General features: G+C 47.0%; 1 protein-coding gene across 2 annotated transcripts in view; it reads left to right on the top strand.

Annotated features, from left to right (window-relative positions):
- LOC137533143 (TOG array regulator of axonemal microtubules protein 1-like) overlaps positions 1-20,515 on the top strand; it is a 90,584-nt gene that overhangs the window by 58,592 nt on the left and 11,477 nt on the right. For both annotated transcript variants that reach the window (XM_068254356.1, XM_068254355.1), the window contains exons 7-15: positions 1,469-1,633; positions 3,276-3,374; positions 9,776-9,930; positions 10,018-10,159; positions 12,730-12,816; positions 13,405-13,540; positions 14,884-14,989; positions 17,947-18,182; positions 20,345-20,503. In XM_068254356.1, the coding sequence (XP_068110457.1) occupies positions 1,469-1,633; positions 3,276-3,374; positions 9,776-9,930; positions 10,018-10,159; positions 12,730-12,816; positions 13,405-13,540; positions 14,884-14,989; positions 17,947-18,182; positions 20,345-20,503 (1,285 nt within the window). The remainder of the gene's footprint in view (positions 1-1,468; positions 1,634-3,275; positions 3,375-9,775; positions 9,931-10,017; positions 10,160-12,729; positions 12,817-13,404; positions 13,541-14,883; positions 14,990-17,946; positions 18,183-20,344; positions 20,504-20,515) is intronic.

The raw sequence follows: 20,515 nt of genomic DNA, 5'->3' as shown, positions 1-20,515 counted from the left end.
TTGAAAAATCTTCCCAATGTACCACACAAGTGTTACATTTTTCCCCAATTATGAAAAAAATTGTTAAAATCCGATCAGGTTTTTCTTTTTTTTTCTGTAGAATCAATCGTTTTTATCGAATCAGATCATTTTATTGCAGCATGTGTGTGACCGCCTTTATGCTCCCTTCAGGTCTACTCAGTGGTTTTTGTAGTACATTTTTTTTCAAAATCAAGTTTTTATTGAACAATAATAAGAGATAACTTGGAAAGACATTACAGCTTTTGTGCTTGGTAGGTACAGCAGAGTCCATAGTACCCAGCATCAGCAGGGATCACTTGATGCTGGGTACATGCGCTTGCTCCCCCCCCCCCCCCCCCCCCCCCCGCCCTCCCCCCTAAGTGCAGCATTAAATACTCCCCGCTTCTCCAGTGACGTGCTGTAGCTCATAGCAGGCTCCTGGCAGCATCCCTGCGTCCTCTGTGCACAGTCTCCCAGCATGTCGCCTAACCCACGTCGGGTCACATGACACACCGGGTTACCTGCACAAACGCCGGAAAGCCGCTAGGAGGCGCTACAGGACGTCACAGGAGGAGTGGGCGGCAGGGGATTTGAAACACACCTTGATCGCTGATTTCCGCGTCGTTTCTCCATGGCAACAGGGTGTCACATCACGGGGTGACGGGGAGTGCAAGCGTTTAACACACTGGCTCCCAGTAATACGCTGCCACGTCCCGTCATGTGACGCCCTGTTGCTATGGAGACGCCGGAATCGGCGATTGAGGTGAGTTTTAAATCCCCCGCCGCCCACTTGCAACTCTGCAGGAAAGGAGGGGGGAGGAGAGATGCAGCGCACACAGGCTACACTGATACGGCCTGCGGGGCGTAGTTTGCCCAGTGCTGCACTAGTGCTATGCAGGGATGCTTTCACGAGTAATAACGAGTGCTTAAGCCCTCAAATTCGTGATTTAAATGAGCTTTAATTAGCTCAGGTGTGCGGCGGGGAGTGAAGGGGTTATTTACACTTAAGTGCGCTTTTTCCCTGCGCTCCAAATAGCTTGCACGCCTCCTATTGGTCGCGTTGCAAGCCTCACCGCCACGCACTTCCTCCTTTCAGCATGACGGAGGAACTGCGAGCAGTGAGGCTTTCAACGCGACCAATAGGAGGCGTGCAAGCTATTTGGAGCGCAGGGAGGAAGCGCACTTATGGGTAAATAACCCCTTCACTCCCTGCCACACACCTGAGTTAATTAAAGCTCATTTTAATCACGAATTTGAGTGCATAAGCACTCGTTATTACTCGTGAGAGCATCCCTGGTGCTATGACTCTTAGCGCCGGGTGCCGAAATGGCCTGCTTCAAAGCTGGGGCCTGCTAGAATGTGCATGGGCATAGATAAAGCCTATATTACGGTATTCTAGTCCTACATCAGAACTGTTCTCTTGTGGAGTAAGTCTGCCATAATCTGGCTTTTCATCTGCAATATCCAGGGAACTCTGCCAATAATGAGAAGCCGGTGAGAGTGATTGGTCAGCGGATGAATTATAGGAACGGATCAGCTACATATGCTGAGGAAGAAACCACTAAGGAGATCACGCCTGTTCTAACAAGACACCCGCCTAAGGACCCACAGAGGGCACCAAGGCCCATTAAAGGTAACTCGTCAGATAATGCTGCCAGAGCTACGTCAATTTAGTATTCAATAGCCAAAAACACAGCGTTTTCCGCAACGCAAGCATTTCTGGTACATGTGCACCTAGCCTCAGAGAGGACTCTAAATATCCATTCCTGTTGAATGACCATAGAAAGAAGAATGTAGGTCAACCAGGGGTAGAAAGACTCATACAGTCATGTATAAATCTAACAAAAAACATCTTCCGGCGTATAAGATGACCCCCCAACTTTTCCAGTTAAAATATAGATTTTGGGATATAATCGCCGCATAAGACTTACCCCTCTTCCTACGCACACCAAATTAAAATAAGAAAAAACATCCTATACTGGTGCTATGTATGAACAGATACTGCTGCTGTACTATATGTGGTACCCAGTGTATAACAGTATACAGGGGATTGACTGGTTGGATTAGTCAACTCTCCCTCTCCCTAAGCGGATTGGTCAGCTCTCCTTGTCTACCTGTTTATCAGAGCGGTATGGAAGAATAGATTGTGCTGTGCCCATAAAACACGCCTCTTTCACTCTTCTCGCCCACCCTTGTATCCTATTTACCTCCTTCTCCGCTTCTCAGATATCGCATATGTGCGCCTGCGCCGCTTCACTACAGTCCTCAGCAGCGAGATCTGAGAGGCGGTAACAGGATAGGGCGTATCACCCGGCATCAATGACACCCGCCGTATAAGACGACCCCTGATTTTTCAAGAGTTAAACAGTAGTCTTTTATGCCAGAATATACAGTAATAAAATAAGCTATAGGATTTCTGCCTGGACACATGGAAAGCAATAATGTTCTATTGTGACCTGATGTCTTCAATTTCTTCCTCCTGTGTCTGAAAGTACTTGATTTTCATTTGTCAGGTACATTTTTAGTGGCTGGGTGGTCTTAGCGTCTTTCCAGCAGCCGACACTTTTGTGACTCTAAAACCTGGTACACACATCTATTTTTGATTGGCTAAACTTAGTATTCAAAATCTGTTGACCCGCGTACTAAACAGAGATGGTAGAATTGGCCAGTCATTGGCCAAGCAAAAATGGATGTGTATACCAGAACCCGAGGTGGGATTTAATTATGTTAGTGGGGCACAGAGGCTGGTTGTGCACACTAAGTCCAGCCTCCGTTGCCCCATGGTGTGCCTCCATGTCCCCCCTGCGCGCCGCTATACCCCCCGCAGTGCTGGCGACACGCAGCGTGTCGCCAGCACAATGTTTACCTAAGCACTGTCTGTCAGCGCCGCTCCTGATAGGAGGGAAGTGACGCGGGCGGGTAGCGCCGATACGGGGAAGCGGCGCTGACTGACACCGCATAGGTAAACATTGTGCTGGCGACGCGCTGCGTGTCGCCAGCACTGCGGGGGGTATAGCGGCGCGCAGGGGGTCTTGGAGGCACACCATGGGGCAACGGAGGCTGGTCTTAGTGTGCACAACCAGCCTCTGTGCCCCAGTAACATAATTAAATCCCACCTCGGGTTCTCTTTAATTCAAGGTAGGTTAGCATCTGGTGTTGCTGATCCACAGCAGCCCGAGTCAGGTGCAATCGATGAGAACGCATTATATTTCTGCTTGCTAATATCTCCACTTTAAACATTGTGTTATTGTTTTTCCTTTCTGTACACCACACAGGAATAACTGGGTCAGTGACCAGCTTCCAGCAGATGAACAACAATGACAATGATCCAAGCAACCCACTGTCTGAGGATACTGTGGCGGTGATTGGAAAAGGTATATGTTACTTATTATTAACATAGTACTGTATTGTATTAAGTAGTATTTTTGCCTTGCAGCGCTGGGTGCCAGGTAAAAATTTGGACCAGGACACTATCCGCACGGAGTTTGTATGTTCTTCCTGTGTCTGCGTGGGTTTCCTCCTGACACTCCTGTTTCCACCCACCAACAAATTGTTTTTTTCCGGCTACCTGATCCGCTCAGCCCAGCCGAGAACCCGAGCCAGCATTTTACTGTAAAAAAACAAACAAAAAATACTGGCCACCTGATCGGGGGGGGGGGGGGGGGGGGGGTAGGGGGGCTAGCAACTGGCTGTGACTGTTCATGACGCTGCAGCGCTGCTTCTCATCGGAGAGCAGAGAGAGGTGGGGAAGGAGGGTTCCTGACAGAGGTGGACGCGGTGCAGGAGTGCCTTTCCTTCAAAGGAGGGATAGTGGCTGCTGAGGGGGGGGGGGGGGGGGTCAGAGAGCAGTTTGGCGGGGAACATACCTTTGTGCCCCATCCTCCCCATCCTCCAAATCAGCATTTGGGTACACTTTAAATAAAATAATGGTTGGCGTGGAAGGACTCTAGAAACAACCAAAGACACAGTACAAATTTCCATAGCCTTGCTTCATTTTTGTGTCTTGCTCATATCTTGAATATATAACTGATTTATCAGCCCAACAGCAGCAGTAATTAGATGAGAAGCATGACTCTCAACAATCCCTGCAGAGAAGAAAGGGAGTTGCCAATTTACCTCCCTATGGCAGGATTTTCCGCTGGTGCCAAACAGTGTACTTATTATACGCACAGCACCATCTAGTGGCAGAAGAGGACAAGTACTTTTCCATCCCTGAGTTTATGTGAGAGCCCTGTGGACTGTTATGAAATTGCAGTGGGATTTAGATATACATGGTTTAGATGTAAACAATCCTTTTTGTCAGCCATAGGAAGGATGTGCACAAACTAGTCTACACAGACTTTATTTATTGCCCTGGATTCTCCAGGAATACTACATATACAAACACCCTTTTACTACTTGTGATGAAATTTTAAAACTCCACCTTTCAGAAACCGAACAGTAGGGCACAGGCTCATTTTAATGTCAACGCAAACAACATGAATTGAAATAGTTTAAGATCAGGAAGTGAGTTTTTTTTTTTTATAGCTTTCTTAGCTCTTGTTGCGCAAAACAGGAGCCTGGGGTAAGCAAGGCTGAATGCCCATGCACAAAAAAAGTGGAAATGCATAAACACCCTACAAAAAACGCATGGGCTGCCCTGCACCCCATGCACCCCACCGTAGCTCGACCCTTTCCTTTGTTCCTCGAGGGAAATCTCCCCCTTTGCCTTTGGCACGGGGGGCGTTTGGGGTCCTCCGACACCTAAAGGATTGGAGGACCCCGACTTCCCATGTGGTTGCCCACAGACCAGGAGTAAATCCCCCAAGAGGGAGCCTCTGGTCGGGGTCTAAGTCCCAAGGGGTCAAGTCCCCAGTGCCAGCAAGCTGGCCCCAACCTTGTGGCCGGTGTTATACAAATTCTGCAATCTCCCTAGCCAAAAGGCTGTGGAGATGCGTTATTGGGCTAAGCATAGAGGTAGTACAGACCTTAGTGCCGTACTCATCCACAGGCTTTCCCAGGCCTTTGTTTTTCGGATACTCCTGGGTTGCTACTCCAGGGGCAAAGCCACTCAGCCCCTCAGCTTCAATCGTGGTAAATCCATTCAGTCACAATCTAATGGAACGTAACAACAGTGGACATCTCTACTTGAGGATCTGGTGGTGTTCCTCCCCCTAATCGCTTGTTCAAGGTGCCTCCCCCAGTTCTGGCATTGTCGGAGCTTACTTCGGGCCTGGCCCTCCCCTGAAACTGATAAGATACTGCACTTAATCTTAGCCAAAAGGCCAAGAAGCAATCAAGTGATGTTACTTCCCATTCCCAACTTAGTATGGTGTAGCTGGACATCTTCACGTCATTCTTTTCTCCTCTATCCATTGCTGGTAATTGGGTTGCCACTGTTGGAGCTAGACAATACGTAGACTCTATTATCCTGGTGTAGGGGTTGCAGGAAAGCTGCAGGTGGTGTAGGCCACTGCTATAATGATCCTGGCACTGAGATTGCATCCCATGATCCTGACACCGAGACCACATCCAAGTAAGGATGGTCAATGAGATGTAAATAATTTTGAGTTGATGCAGGATTATGCAAATTTTGTAAACATATGTATGCAGCTTGAAAATGGACGAATCAAATTTTCCCTCAGCAGGATTTTATTGTTTCGTTTTCAAGCTGCACACTTTTGGATACAAAATTTGCATAATGCCGCATTAACTCACAAATATTTGCATCTCATTGACCATCCCTATATTCCAGTGGGCACCAGTGTCACTCCCCCAAGATGCCGCTTTACTTTTATTTGGACACAAAAAAAACCAAAACAGTTAAATGCCCTCTATATCGTGGACCTCCCTGTCGGGTACAGAGGGGGGACATTTATCGAGAGTGTCTGAGACAAAATATTAGTAGTTTTTTAGAAATCCGTGCAGAATTGTCTCAGACAAGAAATCACTAAATAGTGCAGATTCCTTCTTTAACTGTTAAGAATAGGAGGAGTTAGGAAGGTCTCTCAGGCAGTGCAGTTTGTGAGGGGAATTGCTGTTGCTGAGGTAACCAATACATCTGCTGTACTGATACCACTGATCTACTGATAGCAGATTTTGAGGAGGAATTCAGCAGGGGTGAGGAGCACCTCACAAATCATGTCTAGCTGCACTATCTGTAGAACTGCTATCAAGCACTTCTTAATCCGCAGCAGTTTAGGAATGGATTTGCACTTTTCTTAAAGTGGACCCAAATTAAAAATACAAGATTTCGGAAATAAAATCTATTTTCTAAATTATAATAATAAATAGTAGCCTTTTTTCAGCTGCATGATGACAAATATAAAATAGTTTACATTAATTGGAGGAATTTTTCCCTTCCTTTCAAATTGCCGGGACAAAATCCGGCAAACTTGTGGAGTAGGTGGTGTCCGGCAATGGAGGAATTGCTAATGGCTGCCCCCAGTATAACCCTAGTAATAAAAAGAGAATGGTTGAAAAGCATGCACTGAAATGCTCATAGGCTTGAAGGAGTGTTTATTTATCTTTGTATGTGTCAGAGTGGTGCAACTAAATATTTTTCATTAAAAAAAATGTTTTGTTTGGGTCCGCTTTAACTGTAGTGCAGCTCTAGAAATCCATGCTAAACTGCCACTATTATGTAGGCTTTCGGAAGTTTCTGATTACAACAAGAGGAAATGTGTGCATCAACCAAGTTTAACCCTAACAAATCTGGCTTTGCAAATTAGGCCTAATTGGCTTAAGGCTCATACACACATCAGACTATAGTCTTTGGAAAATGAAAGATCACAGACCAATCTTACCACCCTTCATGTAGTATGAGAGCCATACCTTCACAGTCTTTTCTATGGAGCTGAACTCCCCATCAGATAGAAATCTTTGCAAGATGCTGCACACACAGATGCTGTACAGACACAAACGATCAGTATCTGCAAAAGATCTGCTCCTGCCAAAAATCCATTCCTGCAAATTGCAATGATAGTCTATGAGATCTGCAGATCATCATACACACATGATTTAACTGACATTCATCTGCAGATCAAGCAATCATCTGCAGATCTGAAAATCCGTCCTGGTGGATCTGATCTGCAGATTAATGTCAGTTAAATCATGTGTGTATGATGATCTGCAGATCTCATAGACTATCATTGCAATTTGCAGGAATGGATTTTTGGCAGGAACAGATCTTTTGCAGATACTGATCTTTTGTGTCTGTACAGCATCTGTGTGTGCAGCATCTTGCAAAGATTTTTTTCTGATGTGGAGTTCAGCTCCATAGAAAAGACTGTGTAGAGTATGGCTCTCATACTACATGAAGGGTGGTAAGATTGGTCTGTGATCTTTCATTTTCAAAAGACTATGGTCTGATGTGTGTATGTGGCCTTATCATGAGGCATTGCTCATGCAAATAAGCATTTGGTTTTGCATGCCAAATTATGCAGGGTCAAAAACCAATACTGCAAAGCTGTTGCCCTGCAGGAATTAGTTCATGCTACATTAGCACTATCCAGGAGCGCTACGGGGAGACTTCCTAATGCCCCCATACAACCGGGGGGTCCGCGGGGGCACCAAGCCCTCTCACCGCCCGGAAACCCACTATCACTATCATGCAGGACGGTTCCTCCGCTGGTTAGAACAGTTTTAGAAGAAAAAACTGTCCGTAATGTTTTGATAAATCTGGCCCAGAGATTCATCACATTGCATTGAGGGACCTGGGGGCTTCAGCTATGGTGTTGGATACTGCCATTTGCAAATGTCAAGTTCAGAGACCTCATGGACTTTACTATTTAGGTCTTCTTTGCATTTTAAAATATGAGCAGCTTAAGGTGTCCTTTAATAAATAAGTTGTCATGTGTTCAGGGGCGTAGCAATAGGCCCTGCAGCGCCTGCGCCCGCGGGGAGGCCCGGCCCCCCCCTGGGGCCCGCTCGGGGCCGTTTTTTGGGGGCTGGAGGGGTGGCAGCATGAGGGGAAAGCCTTGCCCACAGTCGGCGGGGAGAGGGGAAGTTCCCCCCTCTCCCTCACCTCGGGGCTCTCCCCTCTGCGCTCCCCTCCAGCTAGTAAATGTGTGTGGGCAGCGGCGGCGGGATACATACCTTCTTCCTTGCGTTCCATCGCCGCCTTCTCGCTCTAGCGGCTGACGTCACTTCCGGAAGCGGAAGTGACGTCAGCCGCTAGAGCGAGAAGGCGGCGATGGAACGCAAGGAAGAAGGTATGTATCCCGCTGCTGCCCGCTGCCCACACACATTGAAATTCTGCAGGGGGATTTTCAGGTGTCTGCTGCCCACATTACGATTTTCAGGTGTCTGCTGCCCACATTACGATTTTCAGGTGTCTGCTGCCCACATTACGATTTTCAGGTGTCTGCTGCCCACATTGCGGTTTTCAGGTGTCTGCTGTCCACATTACGATTTTCTGGTCACTGCTGCCCACATTGCGATTTTCTGGTCACTGCTGCCCACATTGCGATTTTCAGGTGTCTGCTGCCCACATTACGATTTTCAGGTGTCTGCTGCCCACATTACGATTTTCAGGTGTCTGCTGCCCACATTACGATTTTCAGGTGTCTGCTGCCCACATTACGATTTTCAGGTGTCTGCTGCCCACATTACGATTTTCTGGTGTCTGCTGCCCACATTACGATTTTCTGGTGTCTGCTGCCCACATTACGATTTTCTGGTGTCTGCTGCCCACATTACGATTTTCAGGTGTCTGCTGCCCACATTACGATTTTCAGGTGTCTGCTGCCCACATTACGATTTTCAGGTGTCTGCTGCCCACATTGCGATTTTCTGGTGACTGCTGCCCACATAAGGATTTTCTGGGGACTGCTGCCCACATAAGGATTTTCTGGGGACTGCTGCCCACATAAGGATTTTCTGGTGACTGCTGCCCACATTAGGATTTTCTGGTGTGTGCTGCCCACATTATGATATTCTGGTGACTGACTGCTGCCCACATTAGGATTTTCTGGTGTGTGCTGCCCACATTATGATATTCTGGTGACTGACTGCTGCCCACATTAGGATTTTCTGGTGACTGCTGCCCACATTACGATATTCTGGTGACTGCTGCCCACGTTAGGATTTTCTGGTGACTGATGCCCACATTGCGATTTTCTGGTGACTGCTGCCCACATGGCGATTTTCTGGTGACTGCTGCCCACATTGCGATTTTTCTGGTGAACTCTGCCCACATTACGATTTTCTGTCCCACATTACGATATTCTGGTGAACGCTGCCCACATTACGATTGTCTGGTGAATGCTGTCCACGTTACAATTTTCTGGTGACTGCTGCTCACGTTACGATTTTCTGGTGAACTCTGCCCACATTATGATTTTCTGGTGAACTCTGCCCACATTATGATTTTCTGGTGAACGCTGCCCACGTTACGATTGTCTGGTGAATGCTGTCCACGTTACAATTTTCTGGTGACTGCTGCTCACGTTACGATTTTCTGGTGACTGGTGCCCACATTACGATTTTCTGGTGAACTCTGCCCACATTATGATTTTCTAAAGGCCCACATTACGATTTTCTGGTGAACTCTGCCCACATTACGATTTTCTGGCCCACATTACGATTGTCTGGTAAAATGCTGCCCACTTTACAATTAATTTACAGTGAAACGCTGCCCCATTACGATTATTTGGCACCTATGGGGGGGGGGGCCCCATCCAAATATTCGCAGAGGGGCCCAGTGATTTCTAGTTACGCCCCTGCATGTGTTACTGCCTCTGTTCTCATGCTAGCATTCTTATGACAGCGTTCTGTTTTTTTTTTTTTTTTAAAGGTGTGTTTGAAACCCCTCCTGCTGTCCTGCAGTCACACAGCCAGTCTTCCTTCTCCAGCCTAGATGACTCCAGCCCACTGAGGCAAAGCTTCCAGCCCCCTACCGGAGTGTACGGCAGAGCAGTGCAGCAGACCAATCCACCAGTGGAAAATGATGTAAGATGTCGGGTGTGGCTTGAGTCTTCTTTACTGATTAGAATCCCTGCCATGTCCCTTTTTAATAACCTAATATGTTTGGCTTAGGTTAAAGTCACCATGTCCAAATCTGCCCGGGACAAGATGAGGCAGAAAAGAGAAAACAGCCTGAAAGAGCTGGCAGTGTCCAAAGATCCCGATAGGAGAGAGCGACTGTCCCACACAGACCCAAGCCCGGTGTGCAGAGAGTGTGAGTAGCTGCTCATTGTTTGTAGAGGAACAGAATGCAGCAGGGGGGGCCTAGAGGGAGGAGTGTGAACAGCTACTCATTGCTTTTAGAGGAACAGAGCGCAGCAAGGGCCTAGAGGGTTGAGTGTGGTTAGCTGCTCATTGCTTGTAGAGCAGTGGTGGCTAACCTTGGCACTGCAGCTGTGACAAAACTACAAATCCCATCATGCCTCTGCCCCCCTGAGTTATGCTTAGAGCTGTCAGAGTATTGTAATGCCTCTTGGAACGTGTAATTCCACCACAGCTGGAGTGCCAAGGTTAGCCAGCACTGTTGTAGAGGAACAGAATGCCGCAGGTGCCTAGAGGGATGAGTGTGGTTAGCTGCTCATTTCTTGTAGAGGAACAGAGCGCAGCAGGGGCCTAGAGGGATGAGTGTGAGTAGCTGCTCATTGCTTGTAGCGTAACAACGCAGCAGGTGCATAGAGGGGCGAGTGTGGTTAGCGGCTCATTGCTTGTAGTGGAACAGAATGCAGCAGGGGCCTAGAGGGAGGAGTGTGAGCAGCTACTCATTGTTTGTAAAGGAACAGAATGCAGCAGGGGCCTTGAGGGATGAATGTGGTTAACTGCTCATTGCTTGTAGAGGAACATAGCACAGCAGGGGCCTAGAAGGATGAGTGTGGTTAGCTGCTCCTTGCTTGTAGGGGAACAGAACGCAGCAGGGGCTTAGAGGGAGGAGTGTGAGTAGCTACTAATTGCTTGTAGAGGAACAGAGCGCAGGTGCCTAGAGGGATGAGTGTGAGTAGCTGCTCATTACTTGTAGAGTAACAGAACGCAGCAGGTGCATAGAGGGGCGAGTGTGGTTAGCTGCTTATAGCTTGTAGAGGAACAGAATGCAGCAGGGGCCTAGAGGGAGGAGTGTGTAGAGGAACAGAGTGCAGCAGGGGCCTAGAGGGATGAGTGTGAGTAGCTGCTCATTGCTTGTAGAGGAACAGAACGCAGCAGGTGCCTAGAGGGATGAGTGTGAGCAGTTGCTCCTTGCTTGTAGAGGAACAGAGCACAGCAGGGGCCTTAGAGGCATGGGTGTGAGTAGCTGCTCATTGCTTGTAGAGGAACAGCGCAGCAGGGGCCTGGAGGGATGAGTGTATGTACCTGCTCACTGCTTGTAGAAGAACAGAGCGCAGCAGGGGCCTAATCTTCAGTAGCAGCGGGTGGTAGAGGCTTCCTCTTCTTCCGCTGTGACTACACAGCGCGTCATGTGACTAGTCACATGATGCAGAAGAAGTCGGAAGTTTCTACCTCCGGCTGCTTCAGAAGATTAGGTATGTATAAACCCTCCCTCGCCCACCCGCCCGGCTGCTTCACCCTCCCGTTGATGACGTTCGCGCCGGCCTATGCCCCTATCCCCATGGAACTGTCCGTTTCTTCACTCGTGTGAAGAAACTTTCCATTGCCCATATGCTGCTGCGTTTTTTGTCCGGATCCGTTCCGCTAAGCAGAACGGTCCGGAAAATTAGGGCCTGCAGCAATTGTTAGATCCGGGGACCAGAACGTATCCATACCAACGGACGCATGTGAATGGATCCATAGGGTTAACATTTGATCCTTTCGCATCCATTCCGTTTGTACAGTATACGTTCTGGTTACGTTCCAGAAAAAACACTAATGTGAACCGGGCCCTGTTGACCACTGCTGGTGGTAGAAGTGCCACTTCACATAACATTGACATTGCTAATAAAGGAGCACTTTGTAAAAATTAACAATTTCCTTTTTACGTCAAAGTATAATTTTTAATTAGTTCCCTTTTAAAGCTGAACTGGAAATGTATTTGTAGGGAGAAAACCTAAAAGGAAAGCTCATGTTGGTCCTCCTCTTCTCTCCTCCAGAGTGTCTTCTCCCTGTCACTGCTGTGACTGCGGTAAAGATCCTCCAGCCTCTTCTTCCAAGGTGGTTGCCACATCCCACGCCTTCCAGCTGTCAGAATTATGGGGAGCTAAGTGAGGGGCTTTGATTTGACCAGGTGGTTGCCCTCTTGCTTTTTCCCATAGTCCTTGTGACTGGAACCAAGAGGCAGATGGCTCTTGTTAGATGCAATGTACCCTCACTAATCGCCTCACAGGGGCACTGGTGAGGGTTGGCATCTGGAAAGTAGAGGACTGAAGTCCCAGAAGTAGCTTTCCAGGCAGAAGAAGTTTTATGGAACAACCCAGTCTTTTAGCAAGGGAACTTGCTGCTGCATTGAGGTTTGTTAACGGAATATGACATCATAAGTAGATATCGCCTGGTTTTATTCATTACATCACTGACAGGGCTGTCAGTGCCAGTTAGGCGTAAGCTATTAGTGATTAAAATGAAACTCACCTAAGCCTTTGTTATTGTTTGGAATGGAGGTTGGAGAGAGAGAGAGAGAGAGAGAGAATTGGGTGACTATAAGGGACAATTTCCAGTTATTCTCAATATATTTAGGATAGCAGCTGACAGAGCAAATATTCCCATTATATCCCCATTAGAAGAAGTTCACAAACATCCCCATGTTTTGCCTCACCATGAATTACTCGTGTTACATTTGTATTTGTGTTTTTGCCAATGTTTCAGCTTGGAGGCCAGAATCCGATGGGTCGGAAAGCACAGATGTCAGTCCGCCATCCTTAAAAAGAACATCCAGTCTGAAGAAATCTTCAGGTATCAACAACTGGAGAAACTATTAGCATCTCCGGTGATCACTGTAGATCGTTTGACCCTCCTTGGTTATTTCTACCCTGTCTTTTTAGTCTTGGTAACATTCTGGGCATGTGTACTTGTTAAGTATGTTGGTGCTGTTTAGCTGTATAAACTTTTGTCTAAACCTCTATGAACGTTGTTTTGTGTTTGAAATTATTCTGTTCAATGTCCATAGTGATTTAGGAAAAAGTCCATATTAAGCAGCATCAACTTACGATCATCAAGGGTTCAGGCCTTACAGCTGATATATGGATAATGGCAACAGCTGTTCTGGGTATCTTTATCAACCTTTACCCAGCAATATCCCTCTTGGGTATTGTAAGGTTTTCTCGGTGCAGACCATGGTGTTTGAAATATTGTGACCTCACAAGAACTGTGTTCATCTACAATAGGCTCAACGACTAGAACAAATAATTCCTTTTATTGTAGAATGATAGCGTTGCTTCACTTTCTTTCTTGTCCCATGCAACTACCAGAGTTCAAGAGGTAGGTGAACTTTTTACTAATACAGATAGACCTGTTAACAAAAACTTTGGTTTGTGTTTATAGCTCAGCGCAGCCCTTACAGAGACCGATCCTCCATCAGTCGTAGCTCTGATATCATGGATCCTGCTGTACCCAAGGAACTGACCAGGCCTGATCTGTCAATTGTGGAAGCATTCAGACTCATGTCTGATGACGACTGGTGAGAAAATCAAATCTTTAACTGCCGTTTTTTTAATTGCTTTTATAGGTATGGTCTTCCCAGTAGTAAAATACAGCCATGAAAGTTGGACTATAAATAAGGACATGCATGGAAAAATTGATGCTTTTGAATTGTGGGTGTGTGGAGCAAGCTACTGAACATTCGCTGGACTACCAGAAGATCTAACCAGTGAATTCTTAAAGAAATAAAGCCAAAGTATTTACTACTACTGCTGTGATACTGCTATACTGAAATACGTTGGGCACATAATGAGAAGGCCAGATTTTTTGTAGAAATCCTTGATGCTTGCAAAAATTTAGAGCAAAAGAAAAAGACAGCAGAGGCTAAGATGGGTAGACAATATATGTGAAGCTATGAACATGCCTATGCAACAGCTGAAAGAAGTGCAGTGATTGACAGACACGTCTGGCGTGCTTAAGTACATATGGTCATGAAGAGTTGGAGTCGACTAAACGAATGAGGAGGAGGAAGCTTTATAGCATAAATATAAAGCTACATTTACATTAAAAATCCATTGTGTTTACATAATGCTCAGTTTGTTAGGTTAACCACCCTGGCGTTCTGATTAAATCGCCAGGGTGGCTGCGGGAGGGTTTTTTTTAAATTAAAAAAAACTATTTCATGCAGCCAACTGAAAGTTGGCTGCATGAAAGCCCACTAGAGGGCGCTCCGGAGGCGATCTTCCGATCGCCTCCGGCGCCCAGAATAAACAAGGAAGGCCGCAATGAGCGGCCTTCCTTGTTTTGCTTATATCGTCGCCATAGCGACGAGCGGAGTGACGTCATCGACGTCAGCCGACGTCCTGACGTCAGCCGCCTCCGATCCAGCCCTTAGCGCTGGCCGGAACTTTTTGTTCCGGCTGCGCAGGGCTCAGGCGGCTAGGGGGGCCCTCTTTCGCCGCTGCTCGCGGCGAATCGCCGCAGAGCGGCGGCGATCAGGCAGCACACGCGGCTGGCAAAGTGCCGGCTGCGTGTGCTGCTTTTTATTTCATCAAAATCGGCCCAGCAGGGCCTGAGCGGCAGCCGCTGGCGGTGTTGGACGAGCTGAGCTCGTCCAGACCGCTCAGCTGGTTAAGTTATCCTGGCTCACAGACCCCTAAGTTGTCCTGACTGGTTGTCTGGCTTACTTTGCTAGCATTGAGTACAAAGGGCTACAAATGAGAAACATATTTTTTAAAGGGCAATTGTAATAATTGTTTAATGTTATTTGCAATTCTTGAAAGCTTTCAATTAACTGCTAATATCAATAAAATATTTTTGTACAGCTGTTGGTGTGCTTTTGGCAGACTTGGGGTGCTTACACTTTGATGTAATAACTTGCAGGGAGAAGAAGATTGAAGGCCTGAATCTGGTGCGATCGCTGTCCGTCTACCATTCAGAGTTCCTTATTGAGAGGCTACATGATCTAAAAATCGCAGTCACACAAGAGGTGAGGCAATCTTTTGGGGAAGAGGTTTGTTAGATACTCCTATGGAAGTATTTTTTGTTGTTTTTTTTTTTTTTTATAGGAGTAGGGATGAAAAAGTTAGTTTTTGCTGCTCTATGGCCAGACTGCTAGAAGAGGAGTTTATCCATACTGCTGTAAGGTTGAAAACATTTATTTGTGGTAGATGTGGTGGACTTCAGGAACTCTTTAAAGTGTACCAGAGATGGTACGCTGGCCATTATTTATACTGACCTGAGGCTTCCTACAGCCCCATGAGCACTGGGGCTTCCCTTGCTGTCTTGCTTGGGTCCCCATTCTGGCACTACAACTCCCGAATATCTGATCAGTCGCCGCCATTCGTTGCCTTCTGCCCATGCGCCCTTGCCCCTGCCGTGTATCCACCCTCTGGAGCGTTCTGCGCCTGCACAGTTCTACTGCGCAGGTGCAGAACACTCCAGGGGACTTGAGCGTGACAGGGGGTGTGCACGCGGCCGAGCCATGCATATGCAGAATGCAGCACCTGCCCGGATTACAGGGAGTTATAGCAGCAGAACGAGGGACTCGAGGAGGATGGCGAGGGAGGCCCCGGTGCTCATGGGGCTGGAGGAAGCCCCAGGTAAGTATAAATAAGGGCTAGTAAACCATCTCTGGTTTCCTTTAAATGTACTTTTTCTGCCCTTTTAAATAGTGCTACATTACATCTCTAACAGAAGATGTTTCTGTATCCCTTAACCTCCCTGGCGGTAAGCACGACCTACACTCGGGCTAACCGCTGGAGAGGATCACATGGCCCCCGGAGTTTTTTATTTAAATAAAGTTTGAACTAACTGCTTAAGCTAGCACTTTGCTAGCTAATGATGCCCCCGCAAGTCCCTCCGCTCACCCCGGATTCCCCCCCGATCGCCGCCATTATACGTAACCCCAGGGATCCCGCGATGACGCAGCCTCCCAATCAGCTCCAGGCTTCGCTATGGGGAGGATCGGGACTGCGCATGACGTCAGGTCCGATGGTCGCCATAGTGACGACTGAAGCTAATGGGTGAAGATGCGGCTCTCGCGGGATCGCGGACGGGTAAATATTGCCCACGGCATTCGGGGGGATCAGAGTGGTGCCGGGGGACTTGGGGGGCCACAGTTAGCTAGCAAAGTGCTAGCTTAAGCAGTTAATTTGAATTTTATTTTAAAAAAATCCTCCCGCGGACGCAGCATCTGAAACTGCGGCGGTCCAGGGAGGTTAATGTGCTAACAAAGACAAGGAAGCCATCCTAAGCAACATCGCTCCAAAAATGTTGCATGCCGCGCAATTGCAACGCTGCTGTGGGAACAACGCCATAGGGTGACCCTGCACTACCGCTGATCAGCAAGCAAATCGCAAGGGCCGCTAATGTCAACAGTCCCTCTAATCTTCCAGTTTTTGTTGGCAACAACATTGAATGACTTGTTTTGATTGCACATAAAAACAATGTAAGTCAACTGAAATATTTGCATTACATTTTTGCAACATGTAAAGTTGGCTGAAGGGATTTTTGTTTTTCTATGGAAAAGTAGACCTTACCTTTTTAAATAGAATGTACCGATACTTATTTTTTTCTGCAAGTAAGTTTGAGTACATATTAAAAGGACCAAAGCACCTCTATTTTTTATTTTAAATGAACCTACATAAGAGTGTGCTGTTGGAGTGAAAGGCATAGCTTACCCATGGGGGGCTGCCCCTGTGGCCTCTTGCCAGTATGGTGGTTGCCATCTCCTCCGCACAGTGGCACATTTTCTTTTGCTGCCGCAAAGCATGCCGGGAGATGTAGTCCATGGATGCAGTTACATCTCTGCATACCCGCCGACCACATAAAGAAAATGCAGCACTGAGTGAAGGAGATGGCAGCCACCATACAGATGAGGTCACAAAAGCAGCCCCTAGGTAAGTAAAGCCTTTCACCCCAATCCCCTTAGGACCAGAGACTGCTGGTACCAGAAAACGGGGCTTACCGAAGAATCGCCGCACTGATCACGCTGCTCACCCATCGCCGTATGCCCCTCGCTCAACCATCGCTATGATGGCAGAGCCCTGTGAGCCGGTCAGCAGCCGATTTCATTGGCTCCTGACCCTGTCATGAATGTAAGTCGATGCGATTGGATCACGGGGTCAGGAGCCAATGAAATTGGCTCCTGACCACCTCACAGAGCGGCGGTGTCGAGGAAGAGATCGTCGAGAGTGATGGGTCTGCGTGGGGTGGTAATTGAAAGCTACGCCCTGGCAGGAATAAGCAGCCACAAACAGGGCGTATATTTCAATTACCACGGTCCGGAAGCGGTTAAAGAGAAGGTTCAGGGACTAACTAAAAAAAATAAAAATCCATTTCCACTTACCTGGGGCTTCCTCCAGCCCGTGGCAGGCAGGAGGTGCCCTCGGCGCCGCTCCGCAGTCTCCCGTGGTCTCCGGTGGCCGACCTGGCCAGGCCGGCGGCCAGGTCGGGCTTCTTCTGCGCTCCATGGTGCGTTTCACGCCGGCGCGCTGACGTCATCGGACGTCCTCCGGGCTGTACTGTGCATCCTCCGGGCTGTACTGGCTGTACTGAGCGCGCCGGCGTGAAACGCACCATGGATCGCAGAAGAAGCCCGACCTGGCCGCCGGCCAGGTCGGGTCGGCCACCGGAGACCACCGGGAGCCTAACGGAGCGGCGCTGAGGGCACCTCCTGCCTGCCACGGGCTGGAGGAAGCCCCCAGGTAAGTGGAAATGGATTTTTATTTTTTTTAGTTAGTCCCTGAACCTTCCCTTTAAGGAATGGAGATGGGAGCTCTTTTACTCGTTTGTTGATTTTTGCTGGTCTTTTATAAGTTGTTTTTTTTGGATTAAGATCTCTTACACTGTTATTCCCATACACTTTGCACATCTAGGGATGTTTGTTCCAGGAAGAAATGTTCTCTGGTCTGTACTGAGTTGTTTAAATATGTTGTGCTTTAGGTAAAGAACTTGCGCTCCAGTGTCTCGCGGGCGGCGATCGGCTGTTTGGGAGACATGTTCACCCATCTGAAGAAGAGCATGGACCACGAGCTGGATAACTCTGTACGGGTGCTTCTCCATAAGGCTGGCGAGTCTAATATCTTCATACGGGAAGATGTAGACAAGGCACTGGATGCGATGGTGCAGAATGTGACGCCGGGGCGTGCTCTGGCCGCACTTATCAGTGGAGGGCTCAGGTATGGTTACATTGTATACTTTTAGCTCTGTCTTTGTTAGTCCATTTTGGGGAGTTACTCTTGGGGCTGTTTATATAGCCAAGAACACAGCTGATGCTGATGACACTGTTGAGGTTTTAGAAAGGCTTTCTGGAGAGAGGGTCAAGTCTAGATTAGATTTTTTGTATGGCTTGCGAGATCCCCCCCCCCCCCCCTTGACCCCCTCTACAACTCCAGACTGCGCTCTAGAGCTTTAAGGATTGCCAACGCCCAGGCCACCGCTTCTTCAATCAGCTCCCATCAGGGGTGATCTCCGAGGTTAATCACGATTGATTACTCGTGATTCAAATGAGGTGTAATTACAGCAGGTGTGCGGCGGGGAATGAAAGGGTTATTTACCCATAATTCCGCCGTCCACCCTGAGAGTCCGTGCTGTCAAGCCAGAAGGAGGAAGTGACTGCAGCGAGGCTTGGAACACAAGCCGTCTAACAGCACGGACTCTCAGGACGCAGGGTGGATGGCGGAATTATGGGTAAATAGCCCTTTCATTCCCCGCCGCACACCTGCTGTAGTTGCGCCCCATTCGAATCATGAGTAATCACTCGTGTTCTTTTTCCCTTTTGTACTGTATTTTAATTTGTACATTATACATTTTAAGAATGCATTTGTAACCTGTTTTTTAGATATTTGAATGTATAGGTGGAGGAGGGTGTGTCCTATGTTGTCGCCCACTATGTGACCACTCCCACAGATGGATTTGGGGCGGACACTCCATACTGACACCTCTATTTATATGCTTAAGCTGCCATTAATATACTAGCTATGATTAAGGACTAACAGTCCAAAACATGTCAGCTATCTGATGCCTGCCTGGTTGTTTTGGATACGTCCATAATAAAAGTTTACGTCCTACTGACAAGTGCGGACCCTTCCTTCCTGATATACTGAATAGTTACATAAAAAAAATTTCTTGTTGAATACTATTTCACACTCCATTATTAATAAAATTGGTCTGAATTTTCCAACTTGTCCAATCTAAAAAAAAAAAAATTAAAAAAAAGGTAAATTTGATCAGATTTCTCGATCGAAAAAAACAAAAGCTTGTTTGGAACGACCAATTGTATTTATCGAATTGGTGTAAAATTATATCTTAAAAATTGTATGGTGTGTGACCACCTTTAGAGTCAGAAGGTTTTTGTACCAATGCCACAGGTCTGTTTTCTAGGTTACTAGCAGGGAGTGCAGCTATGACACTTGGTGTAATATTTCACAGGTTCACCTTATCTAAAGTGTTCAGTATGACATTGAAAGCTAGGATAGCCCCTTTAGCCGCCGGGAGCGTACTACACCTGTGCAGCACTATTGCGCAGGTGCAGAATGCTCCTGGCTGTAGGAGCGGCACACGGCCAGGCTGCGCTGACTGGATGAATTACCGGGACTCATAGCAGAAGATCCAGGTGGCGGAGGAGGAAAGCGAGTGACTGATTAGCATGGAGGGGGCTGGAGGAAGCCCCATGTATGTATAAAACTTTTCTTTTCATCCGTCTCAGGTACCCTTTAATTCGTAGTCATCAAACCAAATTTTAACATCTCAAATTATTTGATTTCATGAGCAAAGGGAATGCATAAATTTGCATAAACCAGCATCAGCGCATAATTATTTGCATCTCAATGACCGTCTCTATTAGTGACACGGCTACACATCAGGCTTTATTCTTACAGCATAGATGTTTATATATATATATATATATATATATATATATATATATATATATATATATATATATATATATATATATATATATATATATATATATATATATATATATATATATATATATAAGAGATTCCTGTGTACACATAATATATACAGTCACAATCAGATATGTATATCTGACTTTAAAAATACGGGGACTGCTTTATTAAAGCAGCACAAGTAACTAATTTTGATTGGTTTATTTTATTTTTGTGGACTAAGCAGAGCTATTACCATATATATAAATTATTTATGACTACTATTATCTGAGAAATAGAATTTTTTCCAAACTCCAGGTACCCAAAAATTGCTCCGACTCCTCGACTCTGACTCCACAGCCCTGTTTTTGACAAGGGTCTGTTATTGCGGTGTTGCCATTTTGCTGGGTTACTGCACCTCTAATCCTCAGTGATTTTTTTCTGTGCAGCCATTTGAACACGGCGGTGAAGAAGTGTGCAGCCCAGCACATGTGTGACCTGGTGGAGAGAATGGGCCCGGGAAGAATTCTGTCTGGCATAAAGGACATCACTGATAAGGCTGTGCCGGCTATAGCCAGGTTCGCTCAGGATGGCTCTCAGGAAACCAGGTGAGTATTGCT

This window comes from Hyperolius riggenbachi, chromosome 9 (genome assembly GCF_040937935.1).
Source record: "Hyperolius riggenbachi isolate aHypRig1 chromosome 9, aHypRig1.pri, whole genome shotgun sequence".
Classification (NCBI taxonomy): Eukaryota; Metazoa; Chordata; class Amphibia; order Anura; family Hyperoliidae; genus Hyperolius; species Hyperolius riggenbachi.
The sequence above is the reverse complement of the archived record's forward strand: the minus strand, read 5'-3'. Positions and strand labels throughout refer to the sequence as shown.